General features: G+C 47.9%; 1 protein-coding gene across 1 annotated transcript; it reads left to right on the top strand.

Moving 5' to 3' along the window:
• The first annotated feature begins 14,957 nt into the window (after window positions 1-14,957).
• Window positions 14,958-18,642, top strand: LOC135808946 (procathepsin L-like). The gene is made up of 2 exons (XM_065322199.1): window positions 14,958-15,582; window positions 18,548-18,642. The coding sequence occupies exons 1-2, from the start codon at window positions 14,958-14,960 to the stop codon at window positions 18,640-18,642; spliced, it is 720 nt and encodes a 239-aa protein (XP_065178271.1).
• Window positions 18,643-19,240: the final 598 nt, after the last annotated feature.

Consider the following 19,240-nt stretch of genomic DNA (forward strand, 5'->3'; position numbering starts at 1 on the left):
GAGTTGGCGTCTTCCCCTGATATTGCCGTCACTTACGACGGAACGTGGATGCGACGCGGCTTTACCTCGCTACATGGAGCGTTTCTTGCCATCTCGTGGGATACTGGCAAAGTCATCGACTACGAAGTCCTCTCCCGGCGCTGCCAGCAGTGCACAATATTCCAGAGGAAGCTGAGCAAACATGAGATCAGCAAGGAGCAGTATACTGCCAACGTACGTGGACATGGCAATGACCTGCAAGGCATGGCACGCGCGATATGGGCATCGGTCATGCATTGTGTTTCAACAGATGACAAGCCGCAGTATCAGTTCTGCTCCCCTGGACCAGATAGTTGGTGCAAGTGGCAGAGTCATCAAGCTGGTGGCCCTGAATACCAACATCAGAAGAGCCTGCCGGATGCAGTCTTCAAAGTCATCAAGCCTGTGTACTTGCGGCTGACTGAGAGGCAACTTCTCGAGAAATGCTTGCGTGGCGCTACTCAGAATCGGAACGAGTGCATCAATGGCCTCATTTGGCAGATTTGTCCAAAGACTGGCTTTAGCTCGTCAAGGACTGTCCAGACAGCTGTTGCCATAGCCACTGCTTGCTTCAACGAGAAGAACAAGGCCTTGGAGGAGATTCTTGAAGCGATGGGCCTGACAGCTGGTCACTGCACGCGGACAGCGCTTGAGAAGTTGGACCGTGAGCAAGCCAAGAATGCAGCCAGGAAATCCTCAGATGAAGTGAAGAGTGCAAGGAAGAGGCGAAGGAGAGTGAGGTATGGTGTGGAGGAGCAGGCTGTTGATGACGAAGGTCTCTTTTACGAGACTGGGGCCTTCTAAAAAGTAGCTGGCGTGGTGGACACAGATTGTAAATACATGTATTATACTGCAATTTTTCCCCTTTTTTTGGCCTTTCCCGCAACTCTTAACCAAGCTACTGAGATAACCGTGGCCTGCAGACCCAACAAAGTATACATTTTTGAAATCTGTGAAGCATTAGCTAGACATTGAACCGAAGTTTCAGAGGGCTGCTCTTCATATGCTCATGATAGCACAGGTCAAACCTTTTGTTATTTTTGGCGGTTATCGTTCTTTTTTCTTCAATCTCCTGCACTTGCTGGCTTGTTTTGCTGGTGTCCCCTTTCTTTGGTTCAATGTCTTGCCATGTGTGTGTGAGACACTGCAGTGGCTCTCATTTTATTGCATAGGACGCATGGTCTTCTATATTGTGGTTACAGGCGAACCTTTCGGCGGATTTTGCGAACAGATCCGTCAAATGTATGCCAACAGTAGATAGATGGCATCTTTGGCTTTATGTTTGCTGTTTCTGAAACGGGTATATCCAAGGAGTAAATGCTGAAAATTTTATAAGAATCTGTTTACCCATTGCTGAGATATGTGTGCTTGCGTGGGACGGTGCCGGAAAGGTGTAGCGCCACCTTAACATGTTTTTCGATTTTGACAGCATGTTACAAGGCGAGGGCGTATTCCCTATTTCTAGTACACGTTACACACACTTACATATAATTACATGATTAGGTAACATTGCCGTTGGTCCAGGTCATCCGTCATAATAATAACATAAATCAATGGCAATTACCCGTCCATAATTTTTCCACATAATTACATACAAATTTCTTACATTACGAGTATATAGCACTCAATCAAACCAACCCCCCCCTGCCTTTTCTTCCTGTGTATTTTCCAACTGATCCAATTCCTTCCTCCTCCTTACGCAATCATACCACCTAATCACAACTATTCAATTGCGTCACTATGTCAACTGGAAATTTCAACCTCCCAAAAAATTAAAATTTTAATAAGATTCCTCTTCCATAGACTGAAAATCAAAGTCTGAATAGAATCCGCAACAATTTCCACTTGCAGTTTCCTTCACGCAGGGCTTCCCACGGCCACAGACAATAGGGGTAAATCTACCACTAGGACAGCTCACCACCCACATTTCCCCCTCCATAAGGACACTACTGATCAAATAATTGAACCAACAACCGGAGATTCCTCCATGTATAAGTATCAGTATCAGCACTATAGACGACTGCAACCACTCACAAGCAACAGTTAGTTACCAGCTCTGATCCATCTACAACCTTCTCTTCGACTCTTGTTTCCGAACAACACAGCGCTCAGCAGGCAGTACCACGCGAACAGATTACAGCATCCATTCACCTAGAGACTAGACAGTTACAATAGGGGCGCCAATATTTACTGCACTCTGCAGCTCTCGCTATACACAACAGGCACACTCGACCGCCGGCCGGATCGAGCCGTTTTCCTCGGATCGGAGATCATTTTCGATCTCCACCAAAATAAAATAATTAATCCACCACACACGGTTCACGTGGTAGATTCGTACTCGGACCTGACCACCGCAAACCCAGATCAACGGAGACCGCACAACACATCCAGAACAAGCGGTATGGACAACGCCCGGGTCAAATACTGACCCCAACGGCGGAGATGCAACGCACAATCGCGAAAGAAGCAAGTCCGCAAGTACGACTCACCATTGTCGGAACGACGAGGACGACAAACGCCCCGGAGCACCACGCGCGCCAGCATCACCGCACGCAGATCTACGCGCGATCCCCGCGCACGACCTACGACACCACGCAAGATCGACGTCTCCAGAACACAACTCGCGAAGACAACAAGAAGCCATCACGTCGTGTCCGACTACACTCCACATATCTTCCTCAGCCTACGTTCACCTTCGACGTCGACGACCATCTTACCAGCTCTTCGGACAACCTGGAGAGATCTCCCGGTAAGTCCAAAGTCAACACGTGTGTCTCTCTCAGAGACCCGCCAGTGAGACTTCTCTTCTCCTTCGATACACCAATAACCGCCGTCCTGTCTGTGTGTTTTATAGCTCCGTCCACCTGACAGAAGACTCAGCCCACGCCACGAAGAACGTGATACAACACTAACCCCTTCATCAATAATTAATTAGTAAACAATTTCTCGTTCAACAAAGGATTAATACCGGAGAGCCCAAACCCCCTGGGGGGACGCACAATTAATTAACTACGAGTGAACCCAAGACGGTCCAGCGCAACAGCCGAGGTAAGCAATGCTGACTTCCGACATTTGATCCCAAAAACCGCTGTACCTCACCTGAACAACATACTGGAAGCTGCACTGAACTTATGTTTCCATGTTACCAATTGCAACATTCCACAAATCATTCATAATTGAAGGAAAAGTAACCCTGAAGCTGATTCAAGAAATATAACTCTGTTTTATTTGTGGAATTCATGAGGTCCGTGAACAAGACTATTAGTATTACCAAGACCAACAGCAACAACGCGAACAACACTAAGGAGAACAACAACAACAACAACAACAACAACAACAACAACAACAACAACAACAACAACAACAACAACAACAACAACAACAACAACAACAACAACAATCAACGACAATTACAACGACAACAACTATTACAACAACATCAACGTCCATCAACACCCAGACCACAACACCAACGTGCAGACGGGGTGTTCCGACGTGGTGAAGGCCTACCCATGGCCTCGTCGGGACATCACCAACCTCGTCGGCAGCGAGCACCTTCTCACAACAGTCGTCATGGTGATGACTATGACTGTTACAGCTGACGAGCTGAGAGAAGGACGCCATGGGCAGAAGTTGAAAAAAGACAAGAAAAAAAGAAAAAGAACAAAAGAACAAAAGAAAAAAGAAATAAATCACAAATAATTTAATTACAGAGGAAGACAAGAAAATAACATCACAAATCCTTCCAGACGTGATCCCTGCAGCGGCAGCAACGTGAACAATACTACGGCGGCAACACGACGACCTCTACAACACAAAAAAACGAAAATTATAAAAATCCTACCAACCCGTAGAGTAACGAGGGTCCGAACCTGGGTTTTCCCAATACGGTTCAAATGGTCGCAAGACCGGGACTCTGCCAACCGGTTTATGGTTGTAGTCAGGAGCACTACGCGTCCTCGCCTTGTAACATGCTGTCAAAATCGAAAAACACTAGTACTAGTAGACCCAGGTGCTCGAAGTCCGTACACTTTTACAGTGTGTGTTTGCCGAGCTGAAACTCACACTAGCAATGATCACTTGCCAGAATCCTGCTCGAGGATGGAAGGTATCTTGTCCAAGTTTGTTCTGAGGCCAGGCTCGATTGAACCAGGCCATCTTTCGATCCGATCTGTTTCTCTGGAGTTCGCTGATTTTTCATATCAAATTTTCGTGTCGCAGAGGGTACTCTAAGTCCGTACTGATCAGAGGTGACTCGAAATACACACATATTTCTGCTAATTGCTAACTTGCAATCCCTCGGTTACGACGAAAGCACCGAAGGGATATGTTTGGGCTGTGCCTCCACCAGTATTTCTTGCAAAAGCGTAGTTTGGTGCCGAAATGCAAGCTGTTTTTAGTCGGCTCAGAGAAGAAGCAACTGCGCTGTGAAAACCGCGGGAAAACAGTGGTGGAGATGCCAGGAGTGTCAACCTTTCTGCAAGGATTGGTGGTTCTCTGTAAATTCTTCTCCTCTGGCCATTGTCAGCTCTAAGCTGGCTCTTGATGATTGAGTGAAGGTCTGTTTGACGCTGTGTCCGTTCGAAATCGGTCTTGGCAAAGTTGATTTTTGCATGAAATGTAACCCAATTTGTATTTCGTATGGACACTCGAAAACCCACTCGCGTGGTATGGGACTTCTGCTTATCGTAGATCCCTGAAAATTGCTACGCGAGGAGAACATACCACACTGTCCCCTCCATAGAATATTTGAGTCGAATACAATAACAGAACATGAAATTATGGGCGTACGAACTTAGGATACCATGTACGGACTTCGAGCACCTGGGTCTACTATACTATGCATATGTAGGGGTAGGAGTCGGTACGACGCGACGGTAGCGTAGGCCCTGGCGGATAATGCTCGAAAAGGTGGCAGATTCTGCTCGAAAAGCAGTGAAATTGGCAGAACCATACAAACCGTATGGCGTGCAGTTCCTCGAATTCTGCTCCATTTCTTTATCCACATACCAAACATGCATGAAACCTACCAGAAAAAGTACCGAATTCTGCCAATTTTTCTGCCGGCATTATCCGCCAAGGCCTACGGTAGCGTAGACTTTTTTTCGATATGAAACGACTGTCACGAGTCCAATGTCTTCCATCTGTAAAAGTAAAAAAATTGTTTCATCCTGGAAGTGGAATGGATAATACGTCATGTAGCCGGAACAATAACATACAAAACAAGATACATTTATATTATCCTTGTACTGTTGTAGACATGGAAATCCGGTCGCACGTCTAGCGGCCCCAGGGCGCTGGCCATGCAGCCGCGGGTAAGCAGTACATGCATGACATTGCGCGCTGGTCGCATCGGATCAACATGATTGTGCGCTGTTCTGTACTCGCTGAGGGCGCCGGCCCCGGTCAATAGACTGGATTTCCGGCCATGTCCACGATAGTACACTCATACCTCGGTTATCCGGACCCCGAAGTTATGGGCACTTCGGTCTACTGGGCACTATTTGGGCGAGTTTCAGGGGAAATATTACTACTCTTTTGTCACTTTTCGTAGAAATATTGACATCTAAATGTCCCGCTATTATCTGCAGAGGTGATTTCTTCCCTCGTCGATTTCTTTCCTGCTTTTATACCTCGATATTTAGGTACTTGTTTCCCTTCATCCCATGCTTCATCTTCCACTCTCCTCTCCCCCATTTCCCCATTTTTCTTGCGATATTTATGTGGGAGACTTCCGTGATAAGCATCCATTTGCTTTTGGAGAATCCTTTTAAATAAATACAATACAATACAATACAATACAATACGTCATATGCCATATCGATGGCCTTTTCCCCATCAAGATGTATATGATTCGGAGTTACGGACATTTCAAAGTTACGGGCAGTGCAAGGTCCCGGACTGCCCGGATAAACGAGGTATGAGTGTACAAGAAAAGCACATGAAGTCCAGCCATACTACATTTTGTATACAGTCATGTAGCTTTTTGTCTGTGCAGTGTACAGTGTTGAGTGCCGCATGCAGTGCCTCGAGGCAAGGCGGACAGACTCAGTCAGTCAAGTGGCAGCATCGTCGTTCCTGTGCAACTGCAAGCTGCTGTGCCTGCCAGCCCCCCCCCCCCCCCTCTCTACTCACATCAATGATTCCGGCCTCCCTTCAAGATCAATGCCCCTGTTGAGTGTTGAGTGTTGAGCCCGTAACTAACACTTACTTGGCGTAAGTCGTAGGCGATGTCGGGAAACCGCTGGCCACCCATACCAATTTGCTGACACTCTCCCCTCAAGTTGAACTGCTCCCCTTTCAGCGTACGTTTCCGTTCAACGGCATGTTTTACTTTGTTATATTTCGGATATCCAAACGGGAATATATTCCCAATATTAACAAGGTAGCAAAGAGGGAAGAAAAGACAAGAGAGAAAACAAGTGTGTATGCACTGGAAATGGTAGTCAGCTGAAGATCAATAGTACGGATCCATTGTCAAATATGGCATTAGCTAGTGTTGCAGGTATTGAGCAAGGAATACAACAGTCACAATCAGTGATCAATTGTGTAACCGGGTACCGCTGCACTGCAGCTTTGATGGTCTCCAGCGTTGTGCTGGAGCGGACGTCTCCAGGTAACCTGTTCCATATTAAATTTTATCTGTAGCGCTGAAGGCATACCTCAACTTGCCAGCGTTCGTTCTTGCAACTGGAAGACTGAGTCCGTCCTGCTGCTGACGGCGGGTTTCTCTGGTCATTTGCGGAGTCAGTAGTTGCGTGACGGACTGCGATGTCTCACCGTGCAGGCTCTTCCACACAAGAGCTAAGGTGTTCTGGTGGAAGTGCTCTGACACCTTGAAAACTCCCAGCCGGGTCAGCAGAGGTTCAGCTGAGTGTCGCATGGGTACACCATAGCGGTATTAGCCACCTTCACTAGGCTTCAGCCTCCTGAGTCCTGGTCTAAGCACTCGACAGTGAGCCACTGAAAGAGGGCGAGGCGTATACTATAGTATAGGGCGTCTGGCAGTACTACGGAAGTCACGTACCGTGCCATTGCAGCTTCACTGAGGCAGCACATTGACACCTGGAACACGCTCCCGGCTTTCCTATTCACCAAACCGCCATCCCTCAAGAGCCTTCAACAGTTCAAGGCAAATGTACATCACTATCTTCGCCGTAGCCATTGGCTTTGGGTCACTGACTCCCTCCAGGAATAGGATGCCTGCTCCCCTTCTAGCATTAACCCTTAGGCTCTAGGGTCCACAATTATTTCAAGGAATGCACTGCATCCGCGGGTCCAGTTACTTATCTGATCGTAACTTTGGTGTCCTTCGGCCGATTTTGGTGATCTTCGGCTTTCTGGAAAGCTCTTGGCCAGAGGAACATAGCGATACCCAGCAATCCATCATTGAATCCACAGAACCAGCGCCCTTAAACCCATCCTATTCTCCCCACATCCTCACCTTCGACAATCCCCTCTCCATGCTGTCTTCTCTCCTCTCCCTATAAATACTCATGGTGCTGTTCAGGCGGCTGATTCTGTGCATCGCCCTACCCATGATTTGTCAATGCCTGCTGAGTCTGCTAGTCATGACTCTGCTTCCGTCGTGGTAGCGCCGTCTGTGGTGGATTCTCCTCCTATGGCGCCTGACGATTTGCTCCCACGGCAACCAGCATCCTGTCAGGACATGGTGTCTGGTGCGGATGTGCTCCGTGTGGCGTTGCCCCCGGAGACGTGTTGCAACCCGGCATCGCAGTCCCTTGGTTCTGCTCTGGATTTGCCTTGTTCACCCTCTCTGACATCGAGCCGGGATGAACGGCAGACTGAGGATTTGCCACAGCACACGGAAGCAACTTTCGATGGTTTCATAATCAATGGTCTAACTAATACCTGTTCAATCGAATTGATTCAGAATACTTATGATGAACTTGTTCATTTTCGCCCCAATGCTTTCCAAGTACCAACAGGAGGTGTGGGTAACTCTTTCGTGACACAACTAACAACTTACCTATCCTGTTTCGGTCGTGCTGGGCCTTACGAAGGAATTGCTATAAAGGTCGCCATGGTCTATCAACAGCTCTTGTTACAGAAACCATGTGGCGTGAGGCCTGACTCTGCAGCAGCATGTTTAAAACGTCGTATGGAGCTATGGAACCGGGGCGAGGTTCGTGAGCTCCTTCATGAGTGCAGAACAATCCACCAGCAGCTGGATGATCGGGCAAAAAGAACTCCTCAGTCCAATATGAATGATACTGCCAGGGATTTTGCCTCGAGGGTGACATCAAGCAAAATCAAGTCGGCTTTGCGAATGCTGGATGGTAATAAGCGGGGAGGTGTACTGCGGCTTGACGACGAAATTGATGGTGAAACGGTGCGTGATATTCTAAAGGGTAAACACCCGGAGGCAGCACCTATCCAGCCCGGATCTGTACCTGATGGTGCCCCGCCACAGCCCCCACATCCAATTCTATTTGCTGCCATAACAAGAGATAGCATTCGACGAACTGCTATGAAGGTCGAGGGAGCTGCAGGACCGTCTGGAGTAGATGCTGATGTCTGGCGGCGTATGCTCACTTCGTTCGGTCAGGCATCTGATGGTTTATGTGATGCTGTCGCCGCCTGTGCCATTCGCATCGCCACCGCCTATGTTGATCCAGTCAGTTTAGAAGCCTACACCGCTTGCAGGCTTATTCCTCTGGAGAAAAATCCAGGTGTGAGGTCCATTGGGATAGGTGAGGTAATGCGGCGCATAATCGGGAAAGCGATTATGGGTGTACTTGGCAATAAAATCCAAGAAGTCGCAGGTTCTATTCAGCTTTGTGCCGGTCAGGAATGCGGTGTCGAGGCCGCAGTTCACGCAATGTGTGGTGTTTTTCAATCGCCGGGAGTTGATGGAATTTTGCTGGCTGATGCATCAAATGCATTTAATAGACTGAATCGCGGATGCTGTCTACAAAATATACGCCATTCATGCCCTTCTCTCTCTACCGCTGTCATCAACACATACCGTAGTCCCGCCCGTCTGTATGTTGATGGTGAGATAGTGCACTCATCAGAAGGTATCACGCAGGGAGATCCCTTATCAATGGCCATGTATGGACTGGGGGTGCTGCCGTTGATTGAGGGCGTCTCAATGGCTGACATCATCCAAACATGGTTTGTGGATGATTCTTCCGGAGCAGGCCGATTGCGGGCAGTTCGTGCGTGGTGGGACTCTCTGAGCAGCCTTGGGGAAGCTTACGGGTACCATTTGAATCCAACCAAGTCGATACGTCTTGTGAAGCCAGACAGGTATCATGAGGCGCTTGATCTCTCTTTTTTCTTTTTTTCTTTTATTTATAAAGACAGGGCAAGTGAATAATTAGTCAGTCCATTGTTCATGATGATCTCCGACGGTTACGTCGGCAAGCGAGCCTCCGCCACTGCCAAAGCAGCGTGGGCTCCGCAGGAGGGTGCAAATTTCAAACCAAAATTTAAACGCCTACAACCGCGAATGCACATGATACAGGATTTCAGAAGGCTGAAGGAAATCCTGCATCTAACAAATGCCATAACATGAGAGTAATGCTCACCCCTCTTCTCCGCCAACAGATGAGCAATTCGTTTATACAGTGCTGTTGATGCTGGACCCATTCCGCCACTGGCTGACATGACCGCCGGAACAAAGGAGGCTTGCTCAACCTGCCTCACCCGCTCCTCATAGTGCCTTCTCTTTTCTTTTTCATGTCGCTGATACACAATAGTATGTGGTGCAGATCGATTTGAGCGTGAGTGAGGATTAAAAACCCGTATATCAATAAGTGTACGCTCAAAACGACTGCCCCACAAACCATTGGCAGCGACATCCAACCGGGCACGGTCTTCCACATTTGCGGTCCGGTAGCGAAGACGCTCCCCCGTCAGCGGTTGCAGCAAGGGCTCGATGGACACACTGGTGCACACCTCGTCCAGCAGCCGGGCCGTGACGTCCCGAATACCATTGTGTCTAATGGAGGGAAACCCTCCATAGGGGCACGACAGGGAATGCGCGACAGTTGCCTCTTGGCCGCAAGAGCAGTGTGACGGTACCCTGGCCGGTGTCCATCCGTAACGGAGGCAGAGTCCGTCCCAAAACTCTCCCTTTGTTAAATTAAAATGATATTTCTTAAGTGGACGGCACGTCAGCCAGCTCGACGACCCTTTCTCCTTCGCGACGTCTATGACATGTCGTAGCGACTCCGACGCACTGCCCGATATCGCGTCGAATTCCAGTTTCTGATGACGTGGAGAAGATGCCTTGGCGTCTCTCTTGGCCGATCTGATTAACACTACCGAGTCACCGATGGAGCCATCCCCTGACAAGATTCTCCGAGACAAAGGGTTGGTCATCCGAACCGACGAGTCGTATTGTTGGCATAGGGACACAGGGTTAATCAAACCGAGCCCACCCAGACGACACGGCAAAGCCATAAGCCGTCGGAGGGTGTCGCCTGGGGGCGCACGGCAAGTTAAGGCGGGAATCAGTTCAGACTTTACAATGTCCTCCAGCGGTTGGACCATGGGTTCGGGTACCTTCATGGTATGACAGAGGAACGCCCATCTACCCCTGAGGCCCGTCACATACGCAGAATACGCAGCCTGCGGCTGGGTTTGTGCAAATACTGCTAGCTTCTTCAGTTCCCCCATCCATTCGTCCACCTTGATCTCTTCGCTGACACAGGCGTTCAGGTGAGGATGGATGGCTGTTGTCATCTTGGCGCAGCCCTCGGCACTGCTCCGTTCGTCGAGGAATACCTTGCTGACAGAGTGAGTGGATTCCTCGGGCAGGTGAACAAGTTGTGTGAGTTTGCTGAGTCGCAGCCACAGGCAGCCTACCATGCTTTGGTGAATGGGCTGCAGAGTAAATGGACGTTTCTCTGCCGGACCGTGGAGGGTGCTGCAGAAGCCCTCAAGCCGTTGGAGGAGGCTATTCATCACAAGCTCCTCCCAATGGTGACTGGATACCACCCTAATGAAATGGAGAGAGAAATGGTTTCCTTTACTTGCCGCCATGGTGGCTTGGGAATTGTAGTCCCTACCACTCTAAACCTCCAGTACACCACTTCGAAGGCCATCACAGCGCCTCTGGTGGAACGCATCTGTAACTGTGGTGCTTCTCCCCCTGGCCCCCGCCACACAACAACGCAAACTCTTGATTGTATCTTCAATACTCTTATATTATACCAAGAAATGACGAGGGCGCAGGAGGAGAGAGACAAACTTGGTGAGGACAAAAAGGACAACGGGAAGACTCCCGGGAAAAGACTCTCGAAAAGACTCTCGAAAAGACTCTCGAAAAGACTCTCGAAAAGACTCTCAGAATCAACAAAGAACAAGCAGTAATAAACAGAGGACAAATCGTGACGACCAATCAGGGACTAATACGTACAGAACACATGACCAAGACCAAGACAACCAGACCACGGACGAATCACACACGACTCTCATTCCCAGACCAAACTAGCACTGCGCATGTACAGCATTCACTTGACAGTTACTCTCACACAGACGGAAGCACATCCTCACACTCTGACAACGCGTACTCTTGCATGCACCACATACCATGAACGTCACACATCACACCATACTCGCGCGTACACCTAGACCATATGACATCAGACACTGGACTCTACAAGACAAGAACCAAATACAATGACATGCGTAAATCAATACAAGACGAAATCCGTTACACATCTGTTCTCAGGCTCCCCTTGGCGATTCGTTAGACTGTATTCGTTCCGCGAAGCGCAAGTTGTCGGCAGCGAACAGACGTTCTATGAAGAGCAAAGTGCTTGATTTCCTTGCGGCGGCACCGGCAGAGCTCTCCTATTCTGGCCAATTGGCCTCCCAGCCGGGAGCGTCCAGTTGGCTGACTTGCCGGCCGATGAAGCGCCACGGATTCGCTCTGACCAAGGGTGAGTTCCGGGACGGCATTGCCCTTCGGTATGGCTGGCCATTGACTGGTCTTCCCAGTAGCTGTGCCTGTGGGGCCAGTTTCGATCTCTGCCACGCATTATCTTGCCCAAAGGGTGGCTTTCCAACATTGCGCCACAATGAGGTACGTGACGTCACCGCCAGCATGCTCCGGAGAGTGGCCAATAACGTTGCGGTGGAGCCTCATCTTCAGCCGGTCACTGGTGAGCAGTTTCGCCATCGGACGGCAATATCAACTGACCAGGCACGGCTTGACATTGTGGCAGGCGGGGTGTGGGGCGGACGGTTTGAACGCTGCTTTTTTGATGTAAGGGTATTCAACCCATATGCAGCTTCGAACCGGTCGGCCCACATCCAATCTGCCTTTAACAAGCACGAAGCTGAGAAGCGACGCCATTACGCTGAACGAGTACGAGAGGTGGAGATGTCGAGTTTCACTCCACTTGTCCTGGCAACAACTGGTGGTATGGGCCGTGCTGCTACTGCTTTCTATCGGCGGCTGGCTGTCCTTATGGAGGAGCGTGGATCAGTTGGGTATCATACCCATATCTCACTTATCCGGAGCCGGCTGGCCTTTGCTTTGCTGCGTGCTAACATCATGTGTCTGCGGGGGCTCGCTCACCATTTCCCTGGCATAGGGGGATGGATGACGCCTCTCCAGATGTTCCTGTTGCTGAAGCCCGCCTTGTTGGCAACTAGCTAACACGGGTAACGGATACTGACTGATCAACAGAGACTATCTCAAAAATGGAGTTGTCATTGTGTGCAGATTGTAAAGTTTCATTTTATATTTATTTACATTTTTTGTTTTGTTTTGCTTTGCAGTTGTTGCCGCGGTCAGGCCAGTGAAATCATGTTCTGTGATTGCCCGTATAAGAGGCTCTAGAAAAAAAAAATTCTCATGGTGCGCAAGCTCGCGGTAACGCCGAGACCACAGGTCGGTCTTGTTGGCTTGTTCCACCAGCACCGGTTTTTTTTAGGTTACTTCTGATTGTTTTCAGCGGCTCTTCCCATTGTTGTGTTGTCCTTCTACTTTATTACGAACTTACTTCGAAGTAGAAGTTGCGACTTCGGCGGTAATAATCATTAAGTTGGTTATTCCAACTAGGAACACACGCTTCTTGCCGAACTTGACACTTGACTGACTCACGACTGCCATCAGAGCGTCTCTGTAAGTTTGTATCCCTGGTGATGGTTTGGCCTGGAGAGCAGTATAAGTGGTGCTTTTCAGGCACAATCTTCCTCAGCCTACTCAAGCTCAACTGATGAGGGGTGAATTCCCCGAAACAATGTGTATTGAGCAGGGAGTGGTGCTTTCTTGCAGGTTTGCCGAGTGGAAGGTGCGACGTTCTCCTCGTGTGCTCCGGATGGCAGTCGTGAGTCAGTCAAGTGTCAAGTTCGGCAAGAAGCGTGTGTTCCTAGTTGGAACAACCAACTTCATGACTTCTACTTTATTGTTTTATTATTCTATGTATTGTGCTTAGGATTTCTTCCGTTTTTGCCTTTTTGGTGCGATGCCGGCATGGCGATGCTGAGACTTATTGGTCAGTGGAGTGCCTGTAGCCTCACCAGCACAGCTACTATCTGTCGCTGTGGCGATCACCATTCAGCATCTTGTCCTCCCCAAATCATACCCTCAACTCTCTCTCTCTCTCTCTCTCTCTCTCTCTCTCGTATCTGTCTTGTCTAACAGTCTTTTTCCTTTGTCAGCTTTCCTGGTGGTTATGTGCTTTTCAAGTAAATATAAAATATAAAAAACTTCGCTCCCCTCTTCTTACCAGTACCTCTTTTTGAAGTCGATTGTGTCTTCAGTAAAAAATAAAAAGCATGTGAAGACGAGACCTTCTAATCGGTCAATAATCTATATCTACTTATTTCCAAACCTAGATCATTGCAATGAAGGCGACCACTCGGGTAAGGCGACCACCTGTCCTAGAAGACTACTGGAACCAGGATCAAAGGATGTTATTTCCAGTCAAATGACCCTGGATAAGGAGACCACCTGGTAACAGAGACCACATCTTGAAGGTCCCTTGAGCGGTCGTCTTTGACAGGTTTCACTGAATTTCATTTTAGTTCAACCCATGTCATTCAATATCTGCCTCTCCTCTGATGAGTTCCCGTCATATAATGGAACGAGACAAGGCTTGTCAAGAGCAACTTCTACTACGTAACTGTTGTGGAGTGTGACTGGTGTATTGTTCGTGCTGGTGTCTGCAAGCGTCGTCTGGTCTCGTCTGGTTATAAGAAAATCTACCACTACCATACAGATAATGGAGAAACAGAGAGAGAGAGAGAGAGAGAGAGAGAGAGAGAGAGAGAGAGAGAGAGAGAGAGAGAGAGAGAGAGAGAGAGAGAGAGAGAGAGAGAGAGAGAGAGAGAGAGAGAGAGAGAGAGAGAGAGAGAGAGAGAGAGAGAGAGAGAGAGAGAGAGAGAGAGAGAGAGAGAGAGAGAGAGAGAAAGAGAGAGAGAGAGAGAGAGAGAGAGAGAGATAGAGAGATAGAGAGATAGAGAGACAGAGGGAGAGAGACAGAGACAGATAGACAGAGACAGACGGAGAGAGAGAGAGTGTGTGTCTGTGCGTGTGTGTTAAGTCACTTCCCGGTTTAGAAAGCCAAAATTCGTTAGCATTTCACCTCCCTTACGAAGAAAAATCCGGAGATTGTTAAAGTCCACAAATATGTAGTCTTACAGACAGTACATGTGTGAAGGTACCAGTGCTGTAGCTGTCTCGGCTACAAACCAGTCACGAGACCAGAGACTGATGTTGTTTTGACTTTTCTGTTAGTGTTTGCTGCACGTGATCGATAGCAACAGTACAAACCCAGCACAAAGTCGCCAAAACCAGAGTTGGCCCTTCACAGAGGACAATTTGCGTCTGGAGATCTGTTTGTTAGTGATTTGTTTTGAGAAGGACACCGTGCTCGCACAAGGACGACCATAATACTCGTATTCAGCCCATGCCCCAGCTTTTCCAAGCAATGATGGAGCTGCATAAACTGATAATGATTGTCTCTGTCGCTATCACTGCGGTGGCATCTCATTCAATGGGGAAAGCAGTTCGCCTATCCAAGGAGCAGTCGGTGCTTCAAGCCCCAAGTTCGGTAGATTGGAGAGAGAAGGGTGTCGTAACTCCTGTCCACAATCAAGGTGAGGTGTCCTCATCTCTGCTATTCGGATTTCTGGATGCATTGGAAAGCCACTACGCTATCGAGCATCAGGATCATTTGGAATACGCCAGTGCAGCCGAACTCATAGATTGCTGCGGTCAAGATGCCCATTTCGTAGGCAACATCTATGCCTGCGTCCAGAAGCTGGGTGGACTTTGCAGTAACAGCACTTATGTCCGAAAGCCTGGAACATGTAACAAAGACTCATGTACGCCAATGTTCACGTTCAAACATGAAGTGCAGGTTCTACGTGGCAGCGAACGAGCACTGCAAGCAGCTGTGACAGCGCAACCAGTAATGGTGACCGTAGATGCTAGCGATGCTGACTTCAGGGTGTACAGAGGTGGAGTTCTAACGGATGCGAAGTGCAGTTCAACAAGACTTGACCACTCCATGCTGGCTGTTGGCTTCGGGGAGACGAGCGATGGAGTGAACTACTGGATCCTGAAGAACTCATGGGGTGAGGCATTATTCGCACGCGATGATGGAAGTCTGTTGTAGTCTTTACTTTACAGTTTGCTTGCAAGTATTTTCAGGTGGACTTTGCACTCTTCACTTCAGTTGCATACAGCTACACTACAGACTACAGTCCTGCTCAATGAAATGCAGTTGTGACACTCAAGTTTGCGCTTTGCACCTTTTCGAAGCACAGTGTTCGCAGGTTTAGGGCTGGGCAGCCCCGACGCCTACCATACATGTACATGTACATGGATGACGCGACTGGATTTCATTTCAAGTAAAAAACACCATTCACAAACCTACTATTGAACGAAATCAATGTGGAAATGTGGGGTAAATAACGGATCACACAAAGTGGAAAATAGAAGTAGTTCAACATACTGGTAGGATCACACAAGGTGGGAAATACAATGTAGAAGTACATAGTTCAAAATACTGGTAGAGTTACAGTCAATTACAGACGGTGGAAAACACTAGTTACGTACACTGTACACTGTACTACAGGTAGACTCCCTCTAATTCGAATACGGTATAATTCGAACATTCCGTGTAATTCGAACTTTTTCGTCGTACCGCGCAAGTCACTTCAAGTCAAAATCGAATGCATAATTCGAAGTACGAAAAGTGCGCCGGTTGGATAATTCGAACCCAGTCTTCGTACAGAAGAGCTGTTTACAGTACATTGGCTATGTCCTTTGAACGCTTATTTCGAAGTGAGATTGAGTTGATATCCTTGTAATTCGAAGTTCATTCTTTTCTCCTTCTCTAGCCAAGAGTAGCTCAAAAATCGATCGATGGTCCGCTGCAGGATCGACTATAGCGTTCAAGAAACCCACCTTCTCTCGAAATTTGATTCAAGCCCGTGCGAGGCAAATTGCAAAGGTTTGATTGAAGACGACTTCTTCCAGGTGGCTGACTCTCTTCGCGGATCTCGATGGCCTTTCTTACCGCGCCAGCTCGTGCACGGAGATGTTGGCGCACAACAACACTATTGTCGTAAATATTGTCTATGCCTTTGCTCTACTTCCGTTCTTCAGAACGACGTGCTGCTGTCCAACGGCCTTTCATGACGCGGATTAGGCAGCGCAGTTCTTTTCCGTTGAAATTGTTTCAGGAAAGCTGCAGTGACTGACAACTAACTTCTTCACTAGAAGATGAAGATAATGTCAAAATGATTTTGTGTCGATCCAGTGTTTTGATGATCCGTTGTACATCATGGTACATGACCCGTACCTATGTTTCGTTGACGCAAATATAAATGTGCAAAAAATATATTCAGCATGCGATTTCAAGCATTTTGACATACATATCAGTGCATGGGGCTGCATTTGGATAATTAGAAGTTCTGGATAATTCGAAGTTAGGGCCTGGCAATTTGAGGTTCGAATTAAAGGGAGTCTACCTGTAGTAAGTAGTGTCGCACAAGGTGACTGTGCCAGTGGGGCAGACTAGCATACATGTACATGTACATGTACATGTATAAAACTACTACAAGGTCTGAAACATCTCAGTTCGTTATCCAATGAAACAACGTTTAGCAAGAGCTAGCGCCATGGCCCAGTCGGTCATAATCATAATACGACATTACCCCCTTTAAAGTTAGTACTTGTGTAACTATTAACTACACTGGAACTTGGGAATTCCGACCTTTCCGGTTTGCGAAGTGGTCGGAAACTTACGGAAAGCGACGTGGTCGGAAAGCGAAGCGGTCGGAAGGGAGGTGATCGGAAAGGGAGGTGGTCAGAAAGCGAGGTGGTCGGAAAGCGACGTGGTCGGAAAGCGAAGTGGTCGGAAAGGGAGATGGTCAGAAAGGGAGGTGGTCAGAAAGCGAGGTGGTCGGAAAGCGATGTGGTCGGAAAGCGACGTGGTCGGAAAGCGAGATGGTCGGGAAGGGAGGTGGTCGGAAAGGGAGGTGGTCGGAAAGGGAGGTGGTCAGAAAGCGAGATGGTTGGAACACCGTGCAGGCACCACTGTTACAGTACTCACTGTACATGGTCGAGTTTCATCCATTGTATCTTTGGTTTTCTTCCTTCTTTCCATGTCGTATTGTTTGAATAAACCCGTTTTAAACCCGTTTTAAACCCGTTTTGAGTAAACAGTAGTAACAAGAGTCCATAGCCCCATGGACTCTTGTTACTACCGGTACGTGTGTAGACTGTCACCGGGCAGTATCATAGCCTATATTGTGTGCACCACTTGAAACGAATGATTGAACTACCGTATTTACTTAGGAGCAGTTTTCATTCGCTTCTACAGTCCTAGGCTTGTTATGCTGCATCCTGACATCCTGTACCATCCTGACATCCTGTACCATCCTGACATCCTGTACCATCCTGACATCCTGTACCATAATTATTATTAAATTTTGACAGTTCTTCTCTGCATGGAGAGCGGAAAAGTGATTACTGTTTGCATGCTGCACGTTCACCATCCTTGAAGTACAATGATGTACTTTGAGTTGTGTTGTTCACAGCTAGTGATCATAGTGACCATACTGTGCTGGTGTCAGTGGTGATCCCTAGCCCTGGATATTGACACATACATGATATCATTGACATCTACTCATCAACAAGTTCCACTTCCACTCGTCACACACACAGCAGGGAACCTCAGAGCATCATCCCAAAAAACAGGGAGACGTCTTTCTAGATCATGCTATCTCAATTGTTGCCATTCTCCTCAGAGACAATCCCGACATGTACAATTCTGTACAGGTAGTTGGCAGTTGCCTAAGGATTTTTCGAAACCTAATTAATTTGTAATTTTCCTCATTCACCATTGTTATAGAGCTGAATTGAGCGGTTGTCAGTTGACAAGCGCCCTTTTCTTTATGATGCAGTTGCGCATGTCCACCACTTTCTTAGTTTAGACCGTTGTTGCTGTTTCAAATCGTTATTCTCACGACGGCCTGTGGCCAATAAACCAATGTGACCAATGTTGTTCCTATTGTTGTTGTTGTCCTGTAGGTGCATCTTGGGGTGAACATGGATATTTACTTCTTGCCAAGGATCATGGCAATATGTGTGGTGTGGCATCAGAGGCAACGTTCCCTGGTGCATGAGCAGATACAAGAGGCTTAGCGCTACCACCTGCACTGACATTGTCTCCATCTTGTTTTGAAGTACAATGTCATGTACATGTACACATGTACATGCTCTTCGACGCACTGATCATGCACATGATCAGGCATACATGAATAATAACATTGTGTTGGTTAGCCATTCTGGAGATTACTTGTATTCGTTTGTTGGACGAAAGGTGCAAACGGTGATTACTTGATTTTCATTATAATCGTTTAGCGCATTTAACATTTAACATCTTAATGGGAGCGTATCCACTTCCACCAAAACACACCTAAACTCGATATTACATGTACTCAGTGTATATGGAACTAAAAAGAGACTTTGACGCGAAGAACGGTGAACAATGTCTACATGTCTGGCTCTGAAGTGCTTGTGTGCGTGTGAACGTTGAAAACTAACATTAATACTAGTATTAGTAACAACGTAGTGCACAGCACTACCACGGTGATTATCACTGTCGTGTAACGCTGTGTGCCCTCTGTCCCAGACCTACACACACACACACACCATTGGACGCCCATCGCCGGAGGCGATGATAGCGATGCTACAGCAGAAGCCATCGCAGCTTGTGCTGGG

Source organism: Sycon ciliatum, chromosome 1 (genome assembly GCF_964019385.1).
Source record: "Sycon ciliatum chromosome 1, ocSycCili1.1, whole genome shotgun sequence".
NCBI lineage: Eukaryota > Metazoa > Porifera > Calcarea > Leucosolenida > Sycettidae > Sycon > Sycon ciliatum.

Coding starts and splice junctions, on each gene's coding strand:
- LOC135808946 (XM_065322199.1), top strand. CDS start 14,958: ATGATTGTCTCTGTCGCTATCACTGCGGTGGCATCTCATTCAATGGGG. Junction 15,583..18,547: donor GATCCTGAAGAACTCATGGG/GTGAGGCATTAT, acceptor GTTGTCCTGTAG/GTGCATCTTGGGGTGAACAT.